The sequence below is a fragment of the Carassius auratus genome, chromosome 4 (genome assembly GCF_003368295.1).
Source record: "Carassius auratus strain Wakin chromosome 4, ASM336829v1, whole genome shotgun sequence".
NCBI lineage: Eukaryota > Metazoa > Chordata > Actinopteri > Cypriniformes > Cyprinidae > Carassius > Carassius auratus.
In genome coordinates this window covers 14,229,684-14,256,668 of record NC_039246.1, presented here as the reverse complement: position 1 = coordinate 14,256,668, position 26,985 = coordinate 14,229,684, and the positions used below count along the sequence as shown (strand labels likewise).

General features: G+C 37.4%; 1 protein-coding gene across 3 annotated transcripts in view; it reads right to left on the bottom strand.

The window, feature by feature from the left end:
* Positions 1-4,485: 4,485 nt before the first annotated feature.
* Positions 4,486-26,985, bottom strand: part of LOC113059768 (potassium voltage-gated channel subfamily C member 2-like) — a 47,998-nt gene continuing 25,498 nt past the window's right edge. Inside the window, exons 2-5 of one of the 3 annotated variants that reach the window (XM_026228351.1) lie at positions 21,569-22,499; positions 13,246-13,416; positions 9,484-9,571; positions 6,844-6,917 (exon numbers count right to left, since the gene is read on the bottom strand). In XM_026228351.1, the coding sequence (XP_026084136.1) occupies positions 9,510-9,571; positions 13,246-13,416; positions 21,569-22,499 (1,164 nt within the window). In that variant the 3' untranslated portion in view covers positions 6,844-6,917; positions 9,484-9,509. Of the gene's footprint in view, positions 6,918-9,483; positions 9,572-10,626; positions 10,821-13,245; positions 13,417-21,568; positions 22,500-26,985 lie in introns of those variants that run through there. The other 2 variants (XM_026228343.1, XM_026228359.1) reach the window with 2 other exon arrangements.

The window sequence follows — 26,985 nt, the reverse complement described above, 5'->3', positions numbered from 1 at the left end:
GGAGAAATGTAGCATTGCATCACTTGTTCATCAATGGATCCTATACAGTGAATGGGTGCCGTCAGAATGAGAGTCCAAACAGATGATTATAAACATCACAATAATCCACAGCACTCCAGTCCATCAGTTAATGCCTTGTGAAGCCAAACGCTGTGTGTTTGTTAGAAACAAATCCATTATTAAGGCTTTTTAACTTTAAACCACTGCTTCTGACTAAAATACCAGTTCATAATCCATAATAATGCATGTGCAGATTTCTCTCCTGATTCAGACTAGATGACTTTTCCACTAGAGGACGTGTTATTGTGGATTATGGATTTATGTATTTTAGCTAGAAGAAATGGATTAAAGTTGAAAACATCTTAATGATGGATTTGTTTCTTTAAAAAGAGTTAAACTGATGGACTGGAGTGCTGTGGATTATTGTGATGTTTTTATCAGCTGTTTGGACTCGCATTCTGACGGCACCCATTCACATCCATTAGTGAGCAAATGAAGGAATGCTACATTTATAAGCGCTATTTAAAACATACATTTGACTAGACTCTGTCACAAGCCAGACTGAGAAACTTAAATTAGAATATCAAAAAAACTTTTTTTCAGTTTCTTTTTTTTTCTGTTGCCCTGCAGCAAGATTAAAACATTTAGAATCTTCATGTCGCAGAGAAATATTAAAGTGTTCCTATAGTTATATTAAAGTTTCAGACGCATGTCGCCTGTAGGGAAGCAGCTGTACTTTGAGTCAGGCAAGCGTCTGTGCTAGGGAATAACTGCATCAGTTTGACATCCATTGACAAATTGCAGAACAATTCACAGTGATGCTGAAATATCATTTGAGTCATGCATATCTGATTTCCATTTGTGAACAATTGAACCAGAATAGTACAACCTCCCACACACACACACACACACACACACACAGAGAGCTGCGCTCACTTCAGCCGGCTGTATTTGGAGGGTAATTGAGCTGTGTTTAGAGTGTGCCGTTTAAACTTCATTAGAAACAGTTCACACACTCGTTCTCTGTCTACATTCAGTCAGAATGTCCTTACATCCTCTCTCACCACAGACTGGATCAGCATTACAGCGCAAGCAGCTCGAATTCCTCCTGACATTAAACATTCTGAACCTTTATATCCAAATTATGTCTATTAGCCTTGAGCTCATCTATATGCTTGTACACTCCTAAAAGTTGACAAAACCAACTTTATTTCATTTAAAAATATATTATATTCATATGGTCATGACAACAGCATTTTCTGTCTAATAAAATGCTAAATGTCAATGCAGGTAAGAAAATTGTTACCCTGATGGACCACTAGGCGGCGACAAGGGACTGTCATTACGAGGGAGTCATTTAACCATTCACTCAATTGATTTCATTCATTCAGGAGTCAGTGAATCATTAACTCAACCAATTTGCTCAGATATATGTGAGATTTGGCTGTATTTGAAGGGTAATTGAGCTTGGTTTTAGAGTGTGCGGTTTAAACATAATTATACACACACACACACACACACTGTCCGCATTCAGTCAGATTGTTCTTACAGCAAACAGATTGAATTAAGGATCACAATGCAAGCAGCTTTAATTCCTCCTGCATTCTGTCCATGTCCACTAAACTCATCTATATGCTTGTGCACTCCTTAAAGTTGACAAAACACACTTATTTCATTGAAAATATTTATCTGGAAGTTTTTAAAGAAAATTGCTACATCAATACTCCACTAGGTGGCGACAAGTGACTGTATTATTTTGAACGAGTCATTTTAACCACTGATTCAACTGATCTGATTCCTTCAGGGCATGAAACAAGCGACTGTATTTATGCATGCGTTAGTGAATCATTCACTCAACCCATTCACTCAAAAACAGATTCATTTAGGTGTATTGCTTTGAGATATGCTACAGATGCTTTTGGTTTGACTGTGTTTTAACTTTGTGTCTAAAACGTGTTTACTGAACGGTTGCATACAAGCAATATAGCAGTCCCAGCTAAAAAAACACTTTATTCTAATAATGCTAACGCTCCCATAGTTACTGAATGTTCACTAGACATCACTAAAACATTTATTTAATGTGAATGTTAAGGGAACATTCCATTTGAATATTCCACAATGTTACTTACATGGAACGTTACTTTTGAATGTTCTCTGAAAGTTCCGAAAAGAGGGAGTAACATTTAAAAACCCAAGGTGAAGAACCAACCTAAAATGTTTCAGATTTTTTTATCCCATGAATGATGTATAAATAATGTTTCTGTGATATTATTTTGAGACTAGATAACATTATTTATGACTAGATGACACTGAATGACGTTACTGGAAAATGTTTGTTCATAACTTTGAGAATATTCTTTGTTAGCTCATACTCGCTTTATATTGCTTAATTGAGTTTATTTAAAATTACTGCTTATTTTCTTACATCGATTTTCATAATAAGATTTTACATCATTAGTGTGCTGCATTAAGGCATGGATAACTGTTTAGAAACATGCACTGGAATAAATAAGTGCTAGTATCATCAATGCTACATGTTTCAGCAGAATATGTCCAATCAAACTGCAATCATTGCACACTTGGTATGCAAGAGATGCTGGTTTCTGAGTCTTTGTCTGGTCTAGAAGCTGTGGTGTGAGTGTGTGTGGAGCTGTAGATCACACAGCGGTTCATACAGAGAAGAGCAGAGAGACTGTGATGCAATATTCATGCTCTTCACTTCAGTCTCCTCACAAGCGGGTTTGAGTTGTTATGGATACGGCAACTCCCTGGTCGTTATGAATACGGTCGCTTATGGGAGGTCTGCGGCCTAAAAAACACACACTCACCCCCATCATGGTGACGGTGTCTGTAGTGACAGGACAGAAGAAGACCTACATATAGAGACCTACATCAAGGCAATCATCTGAATCTGAATGTGCACGGATGATACACTACAATAGGAATAAAGAAAGAACGAAGTGCAGGTTTGTTTAGTTTCTCAAAAGTGTCTCCAAGAAAGCAATGAGGGCAACTGCAGAACAAACGACTTTTCCTGAAGTTCTCCGAAGAAAAAGACCGCTCTTGAGTTTCAGAAGAGATCTAACCCATGTCTAAAATCTGCATTCAGAAGTCAGAGATCTCACTATGAAGGATCCGAGCGGCTGTATTCATCATCACACTTTACTGCTGTCTGTTTTCATCTCTCATGAATTTTATGAAACGTAAGAAAGCTTGTTTCCACAGGATAACATAAAGGCAACTCCAACATTTTAACTCACAATTCTAACCTTTTCTTGCACATTTTTCTTTTTCAGATTTGTAATATGAATTAAAGTCAAAACTCTGTAGTCCAATTTAAACTCGGAATCGCAAGAAGTAAGAATCTGAATTTTTATCTTTATATGCATTTTTGGCTTTTTCCCTTTGAAGTTCAAATGTTATGATTCTGACTTAATATCTTGCAGTTCTTTACTTGACATCTCGCAGTTCTGAACAAAAGTCCAGTTTACTTTTTCATTTTTATTCCATGGTGGAAACAGGCTTCTGTAGAAACCTCTGAGGCAGAGTTGAAAGCAAACTCTGTGCTATGAAAGAGCAGCATCTGAGGAACACCGTTCTCCTCTGGGCAGTCCAGGCCATGCAGTGTGTTTTAAGCAGAAAGAAAAGAAAGCGGGTTGTTTTTTTACAAGGTTAATATGTTTATCCGACTGTCTCACATTGCATTGAACTGTACATAATCTTCAGACGCAGTCTTTACATTTTGACCATGGGTCTTTGCATGCACTACAAAAGACTCTACAATACATGTTGAAAACTCCAATCACTGAAACAGAAAAACAGCCCAGATTCACAGTCTGCACAGAGTGGACATACAGATACACCGCAGGACTGACAATGAGACTCATCAAGAGACACAAAAATACAAGATCTAAGTTCAAAAAAATAGATATATATATACCTTTACATTTTTGTCATATATATTTGAAACGGTGCCCTGACTTCTTAAAGCAGCAGATAATATTAACATGTAGAATACTATCCTCTTAAGTTCTGTGGGTGGTGGGAAAACACACACACACACACACACACACACACAAAAACCTGTCAAGGAATATATATATATAGAAAATGCATATAGAAAATGATGCCTATTTTTGACCAATAAGGTTTATTGTCTTGTGACTTTATTTTAGCGACAGTTCATGTTGGAAAAAACAAGGCTTTTATAATTTTAAGACTCCTGAAAAATGCATCACAGTTTACTCAAAAATATAAAGCACAGCTGTTTTCAACATTGATAATAATAATCATGTTTCTTGAGCTGCAAATCATCATATTAGAATGATTTCTGAAGGATAATGTGACACTAAAGACTGAAAATACAGCTTTACATTCCAGTATTAAATTACATTTTACAATATATACTTAAAAAAAACCTCATTTTAAATTATAATAATATTTCAAAAATTTTACTGTATTTTTGATCAATTAAATGCAGCCTTGGAGAGCATAATCATAAAAAAAATCTTACTGACCTCAAATATTTGAATGGTACTGTTATTTTTTTTTTTCTGTCAGAGCATATATTATTCAGTACTTACTGTATTCATGTTATTATTAGCACTGCTTTCAATTTATAAATACAAAAGTATTTTACTTGTGCACATTAAATATGTCAAAAAAAAAAACCTTACTGGTCCTAAAATAGACGTCATTTTCTTAAAATAATAAAAAAATGATTCAAGTTTTCTTTAGATTTTGCAGTGAAATGTGACCTAGACATGTTCTTGACAGGTTTCATGAAATGTGCGCGCACACACACACACACACACACACACACACACTCTGTGACAGCTCTAATCTCTCCATGGCTGAAGGAAAAGAAAGGTTCTAATTAGAGCGAAAGTGTCCGTGCCACGCTTGTGTTTTCAGAGGCTCTGCTGTGGCGTCTGTCACGGACTGAACTGAAATCACAGTGTGAATCGGTGCAGCTTTGTTTCACATCATTATTGCACATCACATCTGATTGTTGCACTGGGCCAATTTTCCAGGAAACGGGGGTGAGAAAGAGAACTGCGAAAATCAACACACATTCAACGACATTCAAGACCAGATTTTGTGGCTTCATATCTGCTCATTTACATTAAAACCTGACAAAATTAGAAGATGTACACATTATAAACGTTTCAGGTATACATGTTCAAATTCGTTGATTGATATGGTACTCGACCAATGGCGTAGAGTTGGGATCAACGCAGCTGTGCAAATGAAAGCATAGTGCTTATTTAATAATGTGCTTTGAAGCCATTTCATGAGGTCTGTATAACCCAAAATGAACATTTGATAAAATGTGAATGTAAAATGAGAGTCTAGACAGCTGATAAAAACGTCACAATCCACACCACTCCGGTCCATCAGCAAAGAGCTGTGTGTTTGTAAGAAACAAATCAATTATTAAGATGTTTTTAACCTTAAACTGTTGCTTTTGGCCAAAAGACTAGTCCAAACCCAGGTAAACTGTAGCTTATAAAAACACGGTGGGAAGATCGTTTTGAAATCTCCAATTTTTATTGTCGTAATAAGAAAGAATAAGAACGTTTATAAAAAAAATTCCTTACTTTCACCCAAAAATATTACAATATTTGAACTTCTAAATTCTAAGAATGTAAAAAGTCCATTAAACTTTATTTAAAAGTTCCAAAAACGTTTCTTAGAACATTCATCAAGTTCAAATTTCATCACAAGGACATTCTGAGAATGTTGTTCTAAGAAAGTTTTCTCTCAATGTATATGAAGCATCAATAACGTTATAAGAACATTCCATAAACATCACTTTAAGAATGTTATAGAACTTTTAAGAAACTATTAGCTGGGTAGTGCTTCCTCTTATGAAAAAGCCCATCTCCTGTTCTCCTCTCACATCAAAATCAGCCATATATTTGTTAAGAGATATTTTGGCTTGTGCTGGATCGGTGCAGATTTCTCTCCTGATTCAGACCACTTTATCACTGGAAAGAGCAGTGATTTGAAGTTAAAATGCCTCAAGACTTAAACTGATGGACTGGACTGGACTGGATTGCTTGTGAATGATTGATTAGTGATGTTTTTATCAGCTGTTTGACTCTCATTCTGACGGCACCCATTCACTGCAGAGGATCCATTGGTGGGCAAGTGATGCAATGCTACATTTCTCCATCTACAACTCATCTACATCTGGGATAGGATGAGAGTGAGTATATGTTCATTTTTGGCTGAACTATTCCTTTAAGTGTGCCATTTGAGATCAACATCCCAAATACAAACACACACACACACACACACACACACATAGAGACAACAAGGAATCCACCAGAGATACTAGAGTAAATAAAAAGCATAAATGACTGAAGGTCACATTTATTAAACGTATCATGTTTACTCTCTCTCTACACTGTGGTTTAGTATAGTCAATACACTAATACTTCATTTTTAAACACTTGTGCCTCTACACATCTTAATACACTTATTGCAATGACAGAGGCCTTGGAAGGGGGTTCGAGGGGTGTTTGATTTGCTACCTGACACAGAGGGGAAGCCACAGGTGGATGTGTGTCCTTTATACAGATGGGACATTAAATGGTGAGTCGTTTTAAGCAGGAAACGTTTCACTATCCATATCGTGAGATTTCTTTTTTCTTTTTTTTTTGCGCCAACTGGCTTCAGTCTGTATCCACACAGAAAAAAGTGGGAAAATCCACAGGTCTTGAGCGGTCTGATCGATCCGGAAGTGAGGTTTGTGTTCACAGAGCGTCCGCTTTCAGAACCGTCCAATCAGAGGCTTATTCTATTCCAGACTGTCCAATCCAATTCATCAAATCCATCTGAGTCTCTGCTGGCCCCGCCTTCCCCGTCTCTGGCTGATATAAACTGCACATCAGCCAGAGGTGATACAGTAGCTGAAAACGCAACAACATCCTGTGCATCAGAACTGAGTCACAAAAACATCAACATTTGCCTTTTCTTCTTTACAAAGAGACATTTCTTTAAAAAAAAAGAAGTAATTTTAAGACAATACATTGCACGTCTTAACAGGTGAATCTCATGAATAATATCTAGGTCAAATTTCACCCCAAAATAAAAATTCAAATCTATATTTTGCTTAAATAAAAAGGGAAATTAATCAGGGCTATTAAGATTTGCATGTGCATTTTGACATTTTCTTTTTTTTTACTGAATTTACACAATATACACTAAAAAGATACAAAATACAATAATTATTTTAATGTGCAATGCAAAAAAAAAAAAAGGTTTAATTTTCATCATGCAAAATATAACTGCTTGATGTTTTTCTGCATTTATTTATAAGTTCTGTGTGTTTATATAATCAGATAAAGCTTTAATATTTGCCATTTGTTCTTTCAAAAAACATTTACAGCATCTTTTAACTGGTACATCTAATGAATAATGTAAAGCAAATGTCTGGGTCAAATATTACCCTAATATAAAACATAAGAAATTATATTTTGCATGAATAAGAAGGGAAATTAACACATTTTTAGGACTGTTGAAATGTGCATTGTGGTACTGTATTTGTACTATATTTGTTACTGAATATTTACAAAACCAAAACAATAAAATCTTTGTGTAAGGAGATTTGATGCATTACAGGTAGTTTAAGAAAATGTACTTATATGCTCATTTTTCAGTATGTATTGTTGGTCTCTTTTAAAAAGTTATTAAAAACAAAATATATTGCTATTACTATTTCTTAACAGGTTAATCTTATAAATACTGTCAAACAACATCTGGGTTAAATATCATGGATGAAAAGTAAATTAAATTTGCATTATGACATTATTTCATCAAAATTGTATACTGAATTTTGAATCATTGTGTCCAGGCTGTAATAAAAAACGCTGTAATGTAATGCATCACAGTAAACTTTACAGAAAGTATGCTTGTGAAAATGTGTCAATGCATTTTTTATTTTGATTTTGGGCTGAAATTTGACATGGATATTTCTACGAGATTGACCCTAACATCATAAATACACACGTATATTCTAGGTGTACAGCTAATCAGTGATGTACATCCACACACACAGGACATGCACAGTGAGCAGACAGCACTTGTTCAGGTAACACACTGCACAGGGTGTGGACACAAAGTGCTAAATGAAGTTTTATGCCGAGGATGCGTGACACAAAATCTCCCTACACCAGTTGCTAAGCAACCGTCTCTTCCAGATTCACTCACATGATGCTCAGGACAAATCTGTGAATTAGCATTAAATACAAACACACATGGCACATATGAATGACACAGAGGTCAGAGGATGTAGATGAATGACTCGGGTGACGTGAGCTGTCAGTCTGTAGTTAATAATGAAAGATCGGACCATGTGTTAAATTAGTTATGGCTACGAATGTTTCTGCAAGCATGAATAGAAATATATATGACTCATTGATGCATTTACAGTTTACATCAACAGAGTGAGATCAAATCAACATGAGATCAAAACTTCAAACACACCATTCATAAGGGCAAAAACTTATTCGATTCCTAATTATTCAAGCCCTCCAATTTAAACAACTGGCTCTAATTAGGTTAGTAATGTCTGCTTTCATTTTCTGCAAAAAAAAATGTATTTGCAAAATAACATTAATTTTCTTTCTTCCAATTTTTTTTTTTAAATTAAAATAGGAAAGACAAAATAAGAACCAATTAAAAAAAAACTATAAAAATATTTCAGTGATATTAAAACTGAAATAAAACTAAAAACCTTAAATGAAAATGGGTAAAAATTATAGACATTAAATAGAAATAATACAAAAAAAATGGCTTAAACAGTAACTAAAATTAAAATGAAATCAGAAAATATCAAATAAAAACCAAATTAATATATTAATAAAAACTATAACAGCATCTCAATGCTACTATAAAATGAAACATAGATATATAAAAATTACTAAAAAGAAAAATCAGTTCAAAATATTAATAAAAATCATTTAATTTCATCTCAATGATATAACTGAAAACTGAAATAAAACCTAAATTACAGCTGAAATAAAATATAAACTATATAAACATTTAATTAAAAAAGAAAAATTAAAATTAAACTATAAATCAACCTTATTATTTTAGTTTATAATTAAACTAAAATGAAAGACTAAAATTAAAATGAAAACAGAAAGTAAAAATAACAAAAAATATTAATAAAACTAAAAAAAATCTCAATTACACACACACACAAAAAAGAAAAAAAAAACACTGAATTTTCTAAGCAAAAAGTTAAAACATGCACTTCTTTTGCACAATTAGAAAAGGAGGGTGTTTTTGAGAGGACAGGGTGCTACAATCAAATGTAGTAGATGCAGTGGTGTTTCATGTTGACTTGAACTCTTTCTATAAAAAGTCCTTATGAATCAGCAGCATCTGAGAGCGATCAGATCGAGTTCGGCCAATCAGAGTCATTCTCTCTCTCTCCCCAGTGACATCACACAGCACGAGAGCGTCTGTTACCTGAGTCTCACAAGTCTGGTCTCCCTTTAAGACCGAATGCTGGCCTCTGCTCGCTTGAGCCCCGTGAACACAACCTCGGAGCAGTTATCTGTGTGTACAACCAGTGCAACGAGACACAAGTCATGCTTCACAGACGTCCAGCAACACCAACACAGACAGACAGACACGAGTAAATCTGCTTCTGATCGGAAATCACATCAGATGGGACAATCTCGCAAATAAATGTTCAAGAAATTATTTTACATAAAAAAAAAATGAAGCCAGTTTTTAGGACCATTATGATTTGTTTTGCATTGTGACATTGTTTTCATGTCAATTAAGCACATTTTTCCTTCCACATTTTATGCAAATAAATTAGATTTCATAATTTAATAACAATTTAAAGAATAATAAACAATAATATTATCATTAATTATTATTAATTGTGGTAATAATGCATCATGGTAATAATTTAATGAATACTGTAATACAATATATACTTATTTATTGTTATTATTCATAATAATTTGTCAAAAAAATCCTGTTTTCACTGCTGTAATTAATTTTTTATTAATTTACATTTTAAAATAAATATGCATCATGGTAGTCATTTATGTAAAATATTTATATCGTGGTAATAATGCATCATGGTAATCATTTTAATAAATACTGTAATACAGTATATACTTATTTATCAATAATAACAATTATTATTTAAGTAATTTGTCAAAATAAATCTTGTCATTTATGTAAAATAACATCTCATTCTTTACTCTAATACAATATACATTTCAAATCTAAAAAAAGTTATTGTGCATTACACACATATATATATATATATATATATATATATATATTATTAACAATATACAGTATAATAACAATATATAATTTATATAAAAAACATCCCATTCTCATTACGATTTCACTATTTATTTGAAAAATGTAAATTGTAAAGTAATTAAGACTTAAGGTAATAATTGGTATAATAACTTTGTTTTGTTTTAATTCTTCATCACTAAAAACAATAGGAATTATAAAGAACACACATTTTTAGAGTATTAATAAACATGTTTAATTGAAATTTCACAGCGCAAAACAAAAGGGTTAATTTTTATTAAGTAAAATAAACAATTTTCTAGAACAATTTTGTGAGGTTTACCCCAATATTTCTTTGTACGAACTTTACATGATCACTTATGTACAGTAAATAATAATGGCTATATTCATGGAGGGAGAGGATAGTGTACAGCCCCGCCCACAGCAGGCCGAGTCATTAGTAGTAGGCGTGGCCTCAGCGGATGGGCGGGGCAGGAGAGCTGCAGGGTGAGGTCACTGGAGAGAGACGCTGTCAGAGCCTTCAGACGCAACATGAAGAGCACAGAACACAAGACGAGACGGCATGAGACGAGACAAACACACCACGTCCAGCCATCAGAGCCATCAAACACTAAAGCATCTGGAAGATTCATCCGAGACACTTTTGACTTGTCTTTCTTTCGTTTTGATGGCTGAACACAGTTTGTGTGTAAATCATGCACTCTCAACTGCTCAATGATCAAAGCATTTCATTCCTTAACAAATTACTACAACCTTATCAGAAGGTGGAAACAAAGCCCAATTATGCTGATTATGATGAAGATGATCATGGTGATGATGATGATGAACATGATGGAAAGGTATGAATCAAATTCAACACAAATATTTCAACAAAAGCCAGTCTGGATGGAAATGCCAACTAACAAACCTCACCTCATTTCTTGCTCAAGTCTTTTATGGACAGAGTTTGACCAATGATGCACAAACGGTGTACAGTTATCCGTCCTGACCATATATGTAATGCTAGAATGTTGTTTATACTTCGTGGGACGATGATCAATGCAAGAAAATAATATTGATTATTACAGTACCATATCATGTATATCAGAATTACGGGGTATATATATATATATATATATATATATATATATATATATATATATATATATATATATATATATATATATATATATACATACACACACACAAATATTAATTTATTTGTTATTTATATGTAATTAAAAAAACTTACGATAATATAATTTAGCATAATATATATTATTATTAATTCAATCGCAATAATTTTATTAAATAAGTAATTTGTGTGTATTAAAAATATATTAAATTATTAAATATATATTTGTTAATATACATCTAAATATTGTTTTATAAATAATTTAAAATTTTGATACAATTTTACTGATAATATAATTTTATATATATATTATAAAATAAAACTAAAAGATAAAACATTGGCCCTAACATATTATAGCTGATGTCCTGATGCTTGAGATAAAATATGCAATAAATATATAAATAAATGCACAAACAAACAAATTAAATTGTGTGTGTGTGTGTGTGTGTGTGTGTGTATTGACATGTACAGGCATACGACAATAAGTGTATTTAAGCGGTTGTCTGTAACCTTCTGATGGCCTTTTGCTCTGCTTGTGCTGAGGGACTGCAGACAGAGCTTGACCTTACAAACACACACACGTTTGACCTCCCAGCAGGGTTATTAGCCTAGCGTTTGTGTGTGTCAAACAGTGTGGCGTGTGGCCTCAGGCACTCAACATCTGCCTGGCTACAGGGTAATGCTGGGTAATAGTTCAGTCACATTAGCCAAAGCAATGCAACATGCAAACCAGAAAATGTTGGACAGCAAAATAAAGAGCAAATATACAATAAAACATATCTAAAATGTTAATAGTTAAGTAAAAAAAAAAAAAAGTTTGGTACTGTAAATCAACATGTGTCAATTTTAAATTTCTAGAATTTATTATATTGAATTATGCATCATGGTAGTAATTCATGCAAAATGAAAATTCTCGCTTGTAATTCTCATTACAGTAACACAATAAATATTTAACCGTTTTTTTACATTTAAATGGTGAGAATTGTGCATTATGAATTTATATACATATAAAAAAAAAATCTACATTCAATTACTGTAATATAATATGTATTAATAATTATGTATCATAGTAGTATTTTATGAATCTGATAATATTTGGCCGTGACACAACTATTTAAAAGTCTGGAATCTAAGTGTGCAAAAAATTTAAATACTGAGAAAATCACCTTTAAAGCTGTCCAAATGAATGCATGCATATTACTAATCAAAAATTCACAAATCACAAAATATCTTCACGGAACATGATCTTTACTTAATATCCTAATGATTTTTGCCATAAAAGAAAAATGTATAATTTTGACCCATACAATTGTTTTTTGGTTAGTGTTAAAAACATATCCAGGCGACTTTAGGCTAGTTTTGTGGTCCAGGGTCACATTTGTCTTCCATTTGAATTGGTTTATTTTTTAAGAAGACATTTCACTTTCTTTAGATATATATTTTTTATATGTCTAGAGCAAGCCCTCAAGTTCACAGAAACGGCAGAAAGAACAACCTGTTTGCTTTCTTTATTTTACAAAAGCACAATATGTTGTTGTTTTGTGAGTGCACGTAAATAAACGTAGAGTCTTTACAGATTCGAAAGACATATTACTCTTATCTGTATGAGCAAAAATGAGGGAGTATTTTAAGAGAAAGTGAGTGCACCGGTGCATCCATCTTAAAGTTTATAATAGGCTTATAACAGTCCTTCATTTCCATCCATGGGTGAATGTTGATTACGGATGAATTAATGGAAGATATTCAATAAAAAAGGATGACATGGGTTTTAAAGGACCGCATATACGCTAATGTAAAGAAAGGAGGACTGTGATTGGTCGATCAGGTACCTGTTTTGCAAATAGGTGCGTCTGCTGTGCAGGTGTATTCGCTAGCTGCCAACATGAAGCAGGTGCCTTCGGTGTGATGGTCTTGTTCTCGAGTGCTGGAGAGCCGCATGGGTATCCGCTCCTCTGGAGACATGGTGATGTCACTTCCTGCACTGCAGTCAGCAGACAGCACTGGTGGGAAACAGTGAAAAATGACAGTTGCTTATTTGGGACACAGACCGGCTAGAGACAGAGGTGAGAGGTCAAACACAGGACGGAAATAGGAGCAAAAGTAGGTCGAACGAGTGAGTCATCAGAACATAGTGGGACCAAACTAATGATCCTGAATCATTTATTCATGAAAATATAACAACACAGACAGACATCTGTGAGGAAGGAGACAGAATTAAAATAATAGGCAATGGAAAATTATGCATGGCAAGGTTTTGGAACAGAGCTTGAAAGGATAATCGTTAAATGTATCTGTCACGAATACGAACCCCGTGAGTCCCTCCAGAGGCCAGCAGAGGGCACCATCGCCCGAATACTGACACTCACTTACACTGATACGCACTACATTACCCAACAGCCCCGTACCTTGGACTGATCACCGGCCAGGTGTTCCATATCAGAGACTGCCATATAAGCCAGACCTTGGCGTCACCTCATGGCGAAGTCTTGTTTCTGCCACGGCTAACATTTCTGAGCGTTATACCCTGTCTTGCTATCCCAGTTGCCAACCCTTGTTGATTATCGATCCTAGAACCTTTGCTGCCTACCTTTGAACCCAGATTGTAATACGGACTGTGATACTTGCTGGTTACCCCGACCCACTGCTTGGTATTGACTACGATTCTGATATCTCTACTATACTGTGTTTGCTGATCCTGACCCTTCGCCTGTACGACTACGAGTGTTCTAATAAAAGCTTGCAAATGGATCCCATGTCGAGTCAGTCATCATTACAGAAGACTTCGCCGGGACAAGATCCAGCAGCCTATGAACATCTCTGCACCAACCTGGCAGCTCAGGCAAGTCAGATCGCTGCTAATCAGCAACAGTTAAATCATCTTACCGCCGTCACGGAGGAATTGGTGAAGGCTATTCAGAATCTCCATAGTCCTGTTGTCACGACACCCGCGCCACAAGCGGCCGCCATTGCACATGCGGTTCCCACGCCCTCTCAGATTAACCCACGACTGGCTTTTCCTGAGAAATTCGACGGTGACCCTAACAAATGTAAAGGCTTCTTACTACAATGTTCGCTGTTTGTGGAACAACAACCCATGCTCTATTCCACTAACAACAGTAAGGTTGCCTTTGTTTGCTCATTGTTAACCGGAAGGGCTCTTGACTGGATTACCGCTGTATGGCGCACGGATGGATCATCCTTCTCCTCCTTCAATGATTTCCTCACACGCTTCCGTGAGGTTTTCGATCATCCCAAGGAGGGAAAGAGTGCTGGCGAACGCTTGCTAGAGCTCTCTCAGGGGAGATCTTCAGCTGCTGAGTATGCTATGAACTTCCGCACATTGGCAGCACAAACGACCTGGGTGAGTGACACCTTAAAAGTTCTGTTTCGAAAGGGTTTAAGTCATGAATTACAGACTGAACTAGCATGTCGAGATGAGGGGAGAAGTTTGAACGATTTCATCGAGTTGACGATAGCAATTGACAATCTGCAGCGTTCACGTAAACCTCGCTCTCATGTCAGTACTGTCATTAAAGCAGCTCAGTCTGTCGAGGACTCTGAACCCATGCAAGTTAATACCTATCATCTCTCATCTGAGGAGAGGAATCGCCGCTTGGCAAATCGTCTATGTCTGTATTGCGGATCCTCTGGTCATCAACGAGTCAACTGTCCTTCACGTCCCTCATCTGTCTCATCCAAATTGGTGAGTGAATCCTTACACTCTCTCCATCCAGTAAACAGTGTGTTTGTACCCCTGAAGCTAACCATTAACAACGTTCAAGTGACCACATTTGCTTTACTGGACTCTGGAGCGGCGGGGAATTTCATGTCAGCTGAGTTTGCAAGAACAAACAACGTATCATTAATACCCTGTGCTAACTCTCTGTCTGTAGCTACCATAGATGGTCGTCCACTGGGAACTGGTATCATCACTCACCTTACACAAAGTCTATCCGTCACAGCCGGTTTACTGCACCAGGAGGTCATTCAGTTCTACGTTCTGCCCACGTCTAATACACCCATAATTCTGGGACTACCATGGCTGAGACTGCACGATCCGCTAGTATCATGGAGGGAAGGTCAGATATTAAGGTGGAGCACTAAATGTCAAACAAAATGCCTATCTACCGTTTCTCCTCTTCCAGTGCGCTCGTTGGCGATTAACAAGGAGTCATTCGAGGTTCCCAACCTACCAGCGGAATATCACGACCTCAAGGCGGCTTTCAGCAAAACCCAAGCAAACACCTTACCACCTCATCGACCCCATGACTGTGCTGTTGATCTTCTACCAGGTCACAATCCACCCAAGGGTCGTGTGTTCCCACTGTCACTCCCAGAAACCGAAGCCATGACTAAATACATCAAGGAGGAGTTGGAGAAAGGCTTCATACGTCCTTCCACTTCCCCTGCATCCGCTGGTTTCTTCTTCGTCAAGAAGAAGGACGGCAGTTTAAGACCCTGCATTGATTACCGTGGTCTCAACGAGATCACGGTGAAGTACCGTTATCCCCTTCCTCTGGTTCCAGCTGCATTAGAACAACTTCGCACAGCTCAATACTACACCAAGCTTGACTTACGCTGTGCCTACAACCTGATTCGCATCAGAGAGGGTGACGAGTGGAAGACGGCCTTTTCTACAACCAACGGTCACTATGAATACCGGGTTATGCCGTTTGGACTGGTCAATAGTCCGTCCATCTTCCAGGCGTTCATTAATGATGTCTTCAGGGACATGCTGAACAAGTTTGTTGTGGTCTACATTGACGATATTCTCATCTACTCCAACACCCTACAGGATCATATTCAACACGTCAGAACTGTGCTACAGCGCCTCATCGAACATCAACTGTACGCCAAAGCCGAGAAATGTGAGTTTCACACCACATCCACTACCTTCCTGGGTTATGTCATCAGTCCGGGGGGAGTTGCTATGGACGACAGTAAGGTCTCTGCTGTACTCAAGTGGCCAGAGCCTCAGACTCTCAAGGAGCTACAACGGTTCCTGGGATTCGCCAATTTCTACAGACGCTTTATCAGAAATTTCAGTACAGTCGTCAGTCCTCTCACTTCCATGATCAAAAGAGGTATCCATCGTCTCACCTGGGCCGAAGCCTCCCGTCAAGCCTTTAAGGAATTAAAGGAACGCTTTGTCACCGCTCCTATCCTGCATCACCCTGACCCCTCTCTTCCCTTCTTAGTCGAAGTTGACGCTTCCAATACTGGCATTGGGGCCGTTCTCTCACAACGACCAGGCCCTCAGGAGAGACTTCATCCCTGTGCTTTCTACTCACGCAAGCTCAACCCAGCGGAGAGGAATTATGATGTGGGTGATAGAGAACTGTTAGCCATGAAGGCAGCGTTTGAAGAGTGGAGACATTGGCTCGAAGGGGCTATTCATCCTTTCACCGTCTTTACTGATCATAAAAATCTGGAATACCTACGCTCCGCCAAGAGACTCAACCCACGCCAAGCCAGATGGTCCTTGTTCTTCTCCCGGTTCCAGTTCAATGTCACTTATCGCCCAGGTTCCAAGAATACTAAAGCCGATGCTTTGTCACGTATCCATGATGACGACCCTTCCATCTCAGTCCCCGAACGCATATTGCCCTTCCATGTGGTGGTTGCTCCCATCCAGTGGGATATCATGACTCTTATTGAACAACACAATTCACAAGAAGCACCACCAGCCGCCTGTCCACCGGATAAAACCTACGTACCTGCCCCTCACCGTGATCAGGTCCTGAGTCATATTCACTGTCTTCCTGCCTCCGGTCACCCCGGCATCACAGCCACACTCCATCTCCTCAAGAACCGCTTCTGGTGGGAGACCATTAACCCCGACACCATTAAATTCATTCAGAACTGTCAGACGTGTAACATGCACAAAACCCCTCGTCAACTGCCAGCTGGACTCCTTCAACCTCTTCCTATCCCTCAACGACCCTGGTCACACCTTGCCATAGACTTCATCACAGACTTACCCCTATCCCAGGGTAACACGGTCATACTCACAATCATCGATCGATTCTCCAAGGCTTGTCGCCTCATACCTCTACCCAAACTCCCTACTGCTCTTCAGACCGCCGAACTCCTGTGTAATTGGGTGTTCAGGTTTTACGGCATACCTGACGACATCGTTTCGGATAGAGGTCCTCAGTTCACCTCTCGTTTATGGAAGGATTTCTTTCAAGCCCTAGGGGTCAACGTAAGTCTCACGTCTGGCTATCACCCCGAAGCCAATGGTCAAGTGGAACGCCTCAACCAGGAGCTCACTCGGTTCCTCCGCTCCTACTGCAGCTCCCATCAAGAGGACTGGTCTCGTTTTCTCCTATGGGCCGAATATGCTCAGAATTCCCTGATCAAGCCTTCCACTGGAATCACCCCCTTCAAATGCGTTCTAGGGTACCAACCACCCATGTTCCCCTGGTCAGGTGAACCCACCAATGTTCCCGCTGTTACTGATTGGCTTCAACGAAGCGAGGACACATGGAATCAGGCCCATGTACATCTTCAACAAGCTGTACGGCGCCTGAAGGAACAGGCCGACCGTCGTCGACGCCCTGGACACACTTACCAACCGGGTCAATGGGTCTGGCTGTCCACCAGAGACCTTCGGATGAGATTGCCATGCCGAAAGCTAAGTCCTAGGTACGTGGGTCCATTCAAAATCACACAACAAATCACTCCTGTGTCATTCCGCCTTGCTTTGCCTGACACATATCGTATTTCTCCCACTTTCCACATGTCACTGCTCAAGCCCGCTGCTGCCCCTGAGGAGGAGGGTGAGGGGAGGTCCCGTGAGCAGAGTCCCCAACCGGTTCAGGTGGAGAGCGAGGAGACCTATCAGGTGCGAGAGCTGCTTGATTCAAGACGTCGGGGACGAGTTCTCCAATACTTGGTTGACTGGGAGGGGTACGGTCCAGAGGAACATTCCTGGGTCAATGCCGAGGACATTCTTGACCCCAACTTAACCACGGATTTCCATAGAGAACATCCAGAGAAACCGGCCCCTCGACCTCGAGGAAGACCCCGACGTCGCCCTCCACCTCACGCCAGGAGGCGTTCGCAGGGAGGGGGCTCTGTCACGAATACGAACCCCGTGAGTCCCTCCAGAGGCCAGCAGAGGGCACCATCGCCCGAATACTGACACTCACTTACACTGATACGCACTACATTACCCAACAGCCCCGTACCTTGGACTGATCACCGGCCAGGTGTTCCATATCAGAGACTGCCATATAAGCCAGACCTTGGCGTCACCTCATGGCGAAGTCTTGTTTCTGCCACGGCTAACATTTCTGAGCGTTATACCCTGTCTTGCTATCCCAGTTGCCAACCCTTGTTGATTATCGATCCTAGAACCTTTGCTGCCTACCTTTGAACCCAGATTGTAATACGGACTGTGATACTTGCTGGTTACCCCGACCCACTGCTTGGTATTGACTACGATTCTGATATCTCTACTATACTGTGTTTGCTGATCCTGACCCTTCGCCTGTACGACTACGAGTGTTCTAATAAAAGCTTGCAAATGGATCCCATGTCGAGTCAGTCATCATTACAGTATCACACGACAATGTTCATTTGAGCACTTTTTGTCATTTGATACATCATTGCCTGATATCCATCACTTCATCTCAACACATTTTAATAAATAAAATATGCATTTAAATGTGCATTTTTACACTTCTCAATCGATTACAGTGTTATTTTTATATTCATACTATTATAGTATTTTGTTATATTTTAATTAGCTTTTATTTTTTATATTTTTAGGTTGCATCAATTTCAGATGATTTTTTCTGTTGTTGTTCTTTTTATCCTTTTAACATTTGTATTATTTTTGTTCTAAAATAAAATAATATTTATTTTGGCTTTAATTTATTATTTTTATGACTTTATTTATTTATTTTTTATTCAACTTAAATTAGTTAGTCACCCAAGGGAATTTATTTTTGTTATTTAAATTATTATTATTTTTTATATATAATATTATAATATTCAAGAGTATTTATTTTGGATTTAATTTATTTTGAATGCAGTATTTCCTTAAAATAGATACTTAAGTTAGTTATTCAATTTAATTGCTAAGGCAGTTTTTAAAATAATAATAATAATAATTATTATTATTCATTTTTATTTCAGTTTTAGTTTTTAGTATTTTTTAAACTTAAACTAATTTTGTTTGTATTTTAACTTAAACATAAGTTATATCAGCTTTAGCATTTTAACATTAGCAACACTGACCATGAAAACATTTATATTTAGAAAATATTGCTCTTTTATTTCAGCTTTATTTCAATAAATGGAAAACAACCTTGAATTGTTTTAGATTTGGTTAACATTATCAACACTGATCATGGAAACACAGTGATGACTTAAATGTTAGCAATGTCAAATCTGTATACAGTAGTCAACATTGGAAGTGGATCAAAAAAGCTCTTCACAGTTGTCCTCAGAACGCATTTTGGTTTTAAGTTTTAGGACAACTTTGAAGAAAGCTTGTGATCTTCAGTACTCTGCATTAGCACTGTATAATTAGACTGATTTCAGGTTCACCTGACCCAGATCAGATGCATTTCTGATTTAGCATTAACACATTTGTATTTTTGTGCTCAAAAACAACTGGACGGCTAATCCAAGGCCAAATTTTCCATGAGTTTTTCCTATTGTTCAGACCTCGTCCTCCGATCATTCACCCTGAAAACAGTCACGTGTAAAAGACCAGCATGCATTGCACATCCTCGCACACTTTCTCATTCTCACTATTGTCTCTTATGTCAGACTGAAACGCAGCCCATCTCCTCGCACCCTTATCTCCGTGGCAACAGGCGATCTGCGCTAGATCTGCAGCCTCTCATGCTCCGATCTCCAAGAAATATCAGCTTCAACCAGGAAATACAAATCCGAAATTCATAACTCTATGCAATAGTCAAAATGAAACTGGCCATACACGTTGTTCAAACCCTTCTTCACGCCTGTTTTCAATTCAAAAACAATGAGGCCATTGATGGCTCATGCCATTGGCTAATATCTGTCATGTGACTGATTAAGAGCTACACTAGTGAGTATGATATGAGTGAATGATTTACATTTTCGTCTCTGTTTCTCACACAAAAGCTCTTATATGACTAGTGGAATATAGTGCACAAGCTGTATGGACTTTCATTACTTTTTTTGGTCATTTTTAGCATGCACAAATTTACATTTCCATGCATGCATGCATTTGGCAGATATTTGGCATCTAACATACAGTATTTAAAGTTTAACTACATAAATTCTAAACGCTAAACTACCAACATATTTAAAAGTGATAGTTCATGTAAAAAGGAAAACTCTGTCCTCATGCTGCTGCAAACATAAAAGATTTTGTTTAATCTTTGAAGCACAAATTAAGATTTTCCTAAATTGTTTTTTGAATTGAAAGTCCAACTAACCAAAACATTAAAAACATACAAAAAGTTCATAAAGCAAATCTAGTGAAAAAAACACAATTGTTTTATATGATGAACATGTTTAATTTAGGCTTTTATTCACAAATAAACACACATACCTAGAACACAGAAGCTTTTGTAATGCATTTATTTATGTTTATATGTGAATAAAAGCCTAAATTAAATCGGTTTACAACATTTACATACAACGTGTAACTGAGAGCGCGTGCCCAGTTCCCGCGCGCGAGCAGAGAGATTCGCGAATTATGTTAATGTACTTATACAATATTGCACAATAATGCGCTGTTGACATTTGACAGGGAAATAACGCCATAAAATAATGCCATATTTTGGAAACAGGAGATGAGCCCCACCTGTCTTGAGAAACCCATTCTCAAAGACTTAACATTACTTTTAGTCATTATTTTATGTGGGTAACACACATATTCTGAATGCCTTCGGCAGAATTCAAATGAGCCATTTTAATCTAGATTCATCTAGATTAATTCCAAGATTAAAGTGAGATTAATCTAGATTAAAAAAATGAATCTATGCCCACCACTACTATATATGCATGTTTATATGTCAATAAAAGCCTAAATTAAATGTTTATGACACCATTTTTTACAATTTAAGTTTTACTTCAAACCCCCAGCATCCAGAGTCACTGAACACCCAAAAAAGCTTTTACCATGTGAAGCAGGCGAGCGTCTCTCACCTGAGCGATGGCGCTCCAGTCCTCGGCTCTGTTCCAAACACAGCTCTCCCTGCGTGCTGTTGCAGGCCGTGCTCAGGTCCGTCTTGCAGTAGGACGGCGAGCTGGTCTGCACCGCCTGAGGGATGTGCTTCTTCCTCTTCTTAGGGAGCTTCTGTTTGGCCATGGCTAGCGAGTAATACATGCCGAAGTTATTGACGATGACGGGGACAGGCATGGCTATGGTCAGCACTCCGGCGAGGGCACAGAGCGCGCCGACAACCATCCCTGACCACGTCTGAGGGTACATGTCTCCGTAGCCTAAAGTGGTCATGGTGACCACGGCCCACCAGAAGCCGATGGGGATGTTCTTGAACATAGTGTGGTGGCTGGCCGTGGGGTCGGTGGGACTGGCTCCGATCCGCTCGGCGTAGTAGATCATGGTGGCGAAGATGAGGACGCCCAGCGCGAGGAAGATGATGAGGAGCAGGAACTCGTTAGTGCTCGCTCGGAGGGTGTGTCCCAATACACGCAGACCGACGAAGTGCCGCGTCAGCTTGAAGATCCTCAAGATGCGCACGAAGCGGACCACGCGCAAGAAACCCAACACGTCTTTGGCCGCTTTAGAGGAAAGTCCGCTCAAGCCCACCTCCAAGTAAAAGGGCAGAATGGCCACGAAGTCTATGATGTTCAGGATGCTCTTGACAAACTCCAGCTTGTCCGGGCTGAATGTGACGCGCACCAGGAACTCGAAGGTGAACCACAGCACGCAGACGCCCTCCACGTAGGTGAGCGCCGGGTCCGTCTCGATCTCGTACTGCTGGCTGGAGTCCGTGAAGGAGTCGTTGTGAAACGCCTCTGTCTTGTTGATGATGGTGTTGAAGGCCTCGTGTGTCTCCAGGCAGAAGGTCGTGATGGAGACCAGGATGAAGAACAAGGAGGCGAACGCGATGAACTGGGAAGAGAAAGAAACAACTGTTATTCACTTATTCAATGTGTATTCATCCTTGTTTTCACATGAGAGAGACGAAGGACTTTTTGGGAAGGTATATGTATTGATTTACTGCTCAGCTGTGCAATGTATAAAAAATTGCATTGCAAGTCCCTCCAGCACTGTTATTATGACAATGCCACGCACACCGAAGCTAAACAGTCTTCAGTATCTTGGCTGGTCATCGGGTGTGTAATATTTAATGTCAATAAACGCCGTCAAATGAGTGAGTCAGAGCATACAGCAGCTGCGTTCAGCCCACACATCACCTTTATTATTCAGAAATCACACATCAACACAGACCCGCGGGCCGTCACTCAAACACACATAACACACTTCATATTACACTCAATTATACTCGTTACTGCACTGCAGCCATGAAACCCATCATCTGCAACCGCTAGAATAAAGCTAGAATATACAGCCAAATAAGATATTTTTATTTAACAACATATTTAAAATGTATTTATTATGTTATGGTTTATTTATTTTACAAATAACAATTATATTATATATGCAATATTTTATTTATTTGAATAAATATTTTGCATTCTAAAATATAGCCAAACTATATATTTTGCATATTTTATATTCTAAAATATATATAGCCCAAAAATATAATCAGAGATTTATAAATATTTAATTTAATAACATATCAAAAAAGTATATTAGTTATATATGCATGGTTACAGGTTTTTTTTTTTATAATTCTAAAATGTGTAATATTTTAATTATTTGAACTCACTCTTAATTATTTGATAAATTATACATACAAACATAAAATATATTTGATATTATAAAATATAGCATAGTTTATTTTCTATAATATAAAATAAAGCCCAAAAATATAGAAATCAGAGATTTATAAATATTTAATTAAAAAATATATATTTTAACACTAAAAAATGATAATATGTAAAATGTTTATTTTTTATATAAATAATTATTTGTAATAATTTATTGAAATCAGACGAGCTATACATACAAAACATAAACTATATTTTAAACACTTTGTATAATAAGAAATAGCCAATGAATTTGATATATTTTATATTATAAAATATAAAATACAGCCCAAAAATAAAATCAGATAAAAAAAATATATTAAAAAACAAACTTATTTAAATATTTTACAATTATATATATATATATATATATATATATATATATATATATATATATATATATATATATATATATATGCAATATATTGTAGGTTTAAAAAAAGTCAAATTGATTATATATTGAAAATTTATATATGCATGAAACCGGTGATGTGCAACTGCTACAAAGCGCCAGAATAACGGATCAGAGTATTGCTGAAGGCAAAAGCCAGCGCTGTTGAATGAGAAAAGACGTGTTCGCAGGACGGTCTGTCCACACTAGAAAGCATCTCAAAGGAGCCTGTCTCTTGTCTTTGTTTCAGCATCCTAATGAGGCCTTAACTTGTCTGGAGGGCTGTAATCAGCACAAAGCCAGCAGAAAGCATCAGGACACTGTAGCAGGCTCTTTGTTTGGTGTGAAGCGTGTGCAGGATCTAATGATCTTGTCATGCACCGCACGTGTGAGATCAGATCCACTGTAACCTCTCTTTGTGCCCTGTGCCTTCATTAACCAAACAAGCAGCCTAAAGCCCAGCAAATGCACTTCATCTGTATACTAACAGCGCTTCATTTGCTCTGATTTGCTTATGCACGTGACAGATAAATAGATTTTTGTAATAACATTAAGAGCTAAAAATCCAAAAAAAAAATCTCTGATAAAGATTGTATAATAAATTAAATGCATGGATTTCTGGACAGGCCTGGGCTAAAACAATATATGTGTCCTTTTACTGACAAGACAATCCCAGAGTGCACTTCAACAAGCACTTAGAAATTTTCTATGGAAGATGTCAGATCTAATTAAATCCAATTGAAAGAAAAGAAATACTTTGCAAGTATTTTAGTTGCTCCACTATGAGCAGAATAAACCATGTGTTCAAACAGCTGCCTCCATGGAACACGGTTTTTAGTTTACAAAAGATGCCACTGGATGGATGGATGGATAGATAGATACATACATGAATGGTTCCAAATGTAGTGTTTAATCCATCCATTCATCTGTCAACAGTAATGCTGTTTAAAACAAACATGCTATGTAGTAGACGTATGAACTCTGTACTGAACTCTGAACATAAACAGCTCTGAATACAGATGAAGTGAGTCATGTAGTGATCTCGGATCACAATCATGTGTTGTCAGGGCTTTATTTGCAATGCTTCAGCGCTGTGATTCACCGTCACTCAAATATTATCACTGACAGTCACACACACACACACACACACACTTGCTGACAGCTAGTTTGTTATTATCTGACTAATGCACTGCGAGTAGTTCACGCTCTTTTGAGGGATTGTGAGACGGCCCTGTGGCGGGAAAAGCATGAATGTCACATGAAGGGTGGAAGCGTATCAGAAGCTAATGAGCTAATGGCTTGGCAGACGAGTGTGTGTGTGTGTGTATCACGTCTACAGGTGTGTCCTCGTCCCCTAAAGCAGCGGAGCAGGATCATTTCACACCATCCACACTCACACTCGCTCCCGGCACGCAACTGATTATCTAGGTCACACACACACACACACACACACACTCACACAAAACCTGTGTCTGTGGATCTGCTCCAAAAACCAGTGAGCTACACCGGTGGCGGTCTTCTAAGGCAGAATAAAAGCTCATAAGAGACTGATTTAGAAGAACTCCACACGACACACAAATAATTCTGCTCACATGGAAACTCAAAGGTTTTTAAAGAGATCAAAAATTTTAATAAAAAGGGGAAAAAAAATACAATATATATCTATTTAGATCATATCTATATATAACATATATCTATCAGCATATATAAAATAGTATCTTAAAATAATTTCGATAAAAGAACAATTAAACAGAATTACTGTTCTTTTATAAAATTTTCTAGAAAATAAGTTGCATCAGTGGAAGTCACACTTTATTATAATATTACAAAATAATGTAAAATAGTTTCAAATTGAACTTATTTAATTAATTAAAAATGATTTTAAAATATGAAATATTAAGAATAGAATTGTTTTTTTATTGAAAAAAAGAAACTATATATTAAAAAGAACTATAAAAATATTTACAGTATTTTCTGGAAAAAAATTGCATTGGCTTACAAGTCACATTTTATTTTTTTTTAATCTAACCATCTATCTATCTATCACAATTACAAGCATTATAAACACAATAAACTTGTATTTTAATTCAGCACAAACCCAAATGTGAGCATTTTGCATACTTGATGTTAACTGCATTACATAATTCATACAGAATATGCCGCAGCACATTTCAGATAATAGAAAACACCAGTCGTATATAAAAATTTGCTTGATTTATGCAATATACTCATTTTATTCCTCATTCCAGCATTTTCCTCAGAACTTAAAGGGTTAGTTCAGCCAAAAATCTAAATTATGTCATTAATAACTCACCCTCATGTCGTTCCAAACCCGTGAAACTGTGTTCAGAAGATAAATGGAGGTCTTACGGGTTTGGAACAACATGAGGGTGAGTTATTAATAACATAATTTTTATTTTTCGATGAACTAACCCTTTAAGGGACTGCAGGTCATGTGCCCAAAACAGCATGTTGCTAAGCCATCAAGAAGTTGGGATGTATATGAATTACTGTATATTTACAGTAAGTGAAAAACAGACAGCACACTCATATATTGCATAAAATAGTAAATTTTAAAGCTGTAAAAATACTGTTTCTGTAGGCAGATCAGTATGTTTCTGGACAGAGCCTATATGTGTGTTAATATCTGCATGCAATCTGCTTGTGCATTATAAATGGTCGCGGCTCCTCTGTGCTGTTTAATTCATTTCATGCTCTCTCAGTAAAGTGCGATGTGCTTCTGACAGTCGGACCGGAGGGATCTGAACTCCATTACAGTCACATCACAACGTCATATCATGTTTTCAGGGCTCTCCTCGAAACTAGAGCATCTTCAAATGCATTTCTCTCTCGCACACAGAGCTCATAACCGTCATGCTGAGATCATGATTGTGTGATTGAGCCAACGACAGAAAGGAGAGACAGAAACTGCAAACAGAGGCACTTGGGTTTCACACGCAAACAAACACATACGGTGTGCTGAGACAGGAAAAATACCCACTGCTTGTTTACCTGCACGACATCAGCCAAAGAGCACACTGCCTAAAATACTGGATCCCACAATACAATAAAGAGTGATGAATATACCAGGAGGACATATGATCAGACGGTCAAAAGTTACACTAAAATATCATTTCATAATCATAACTCATCACTCACACACTCCATCTTACACATTAAATAGCTTAAACATCTTCATACTTAAATGCTTTCACAAAATCTTTTAATCTTCAAGTCTACTTTAAATCTTTACACTAGTTAAAACCTTAAAACT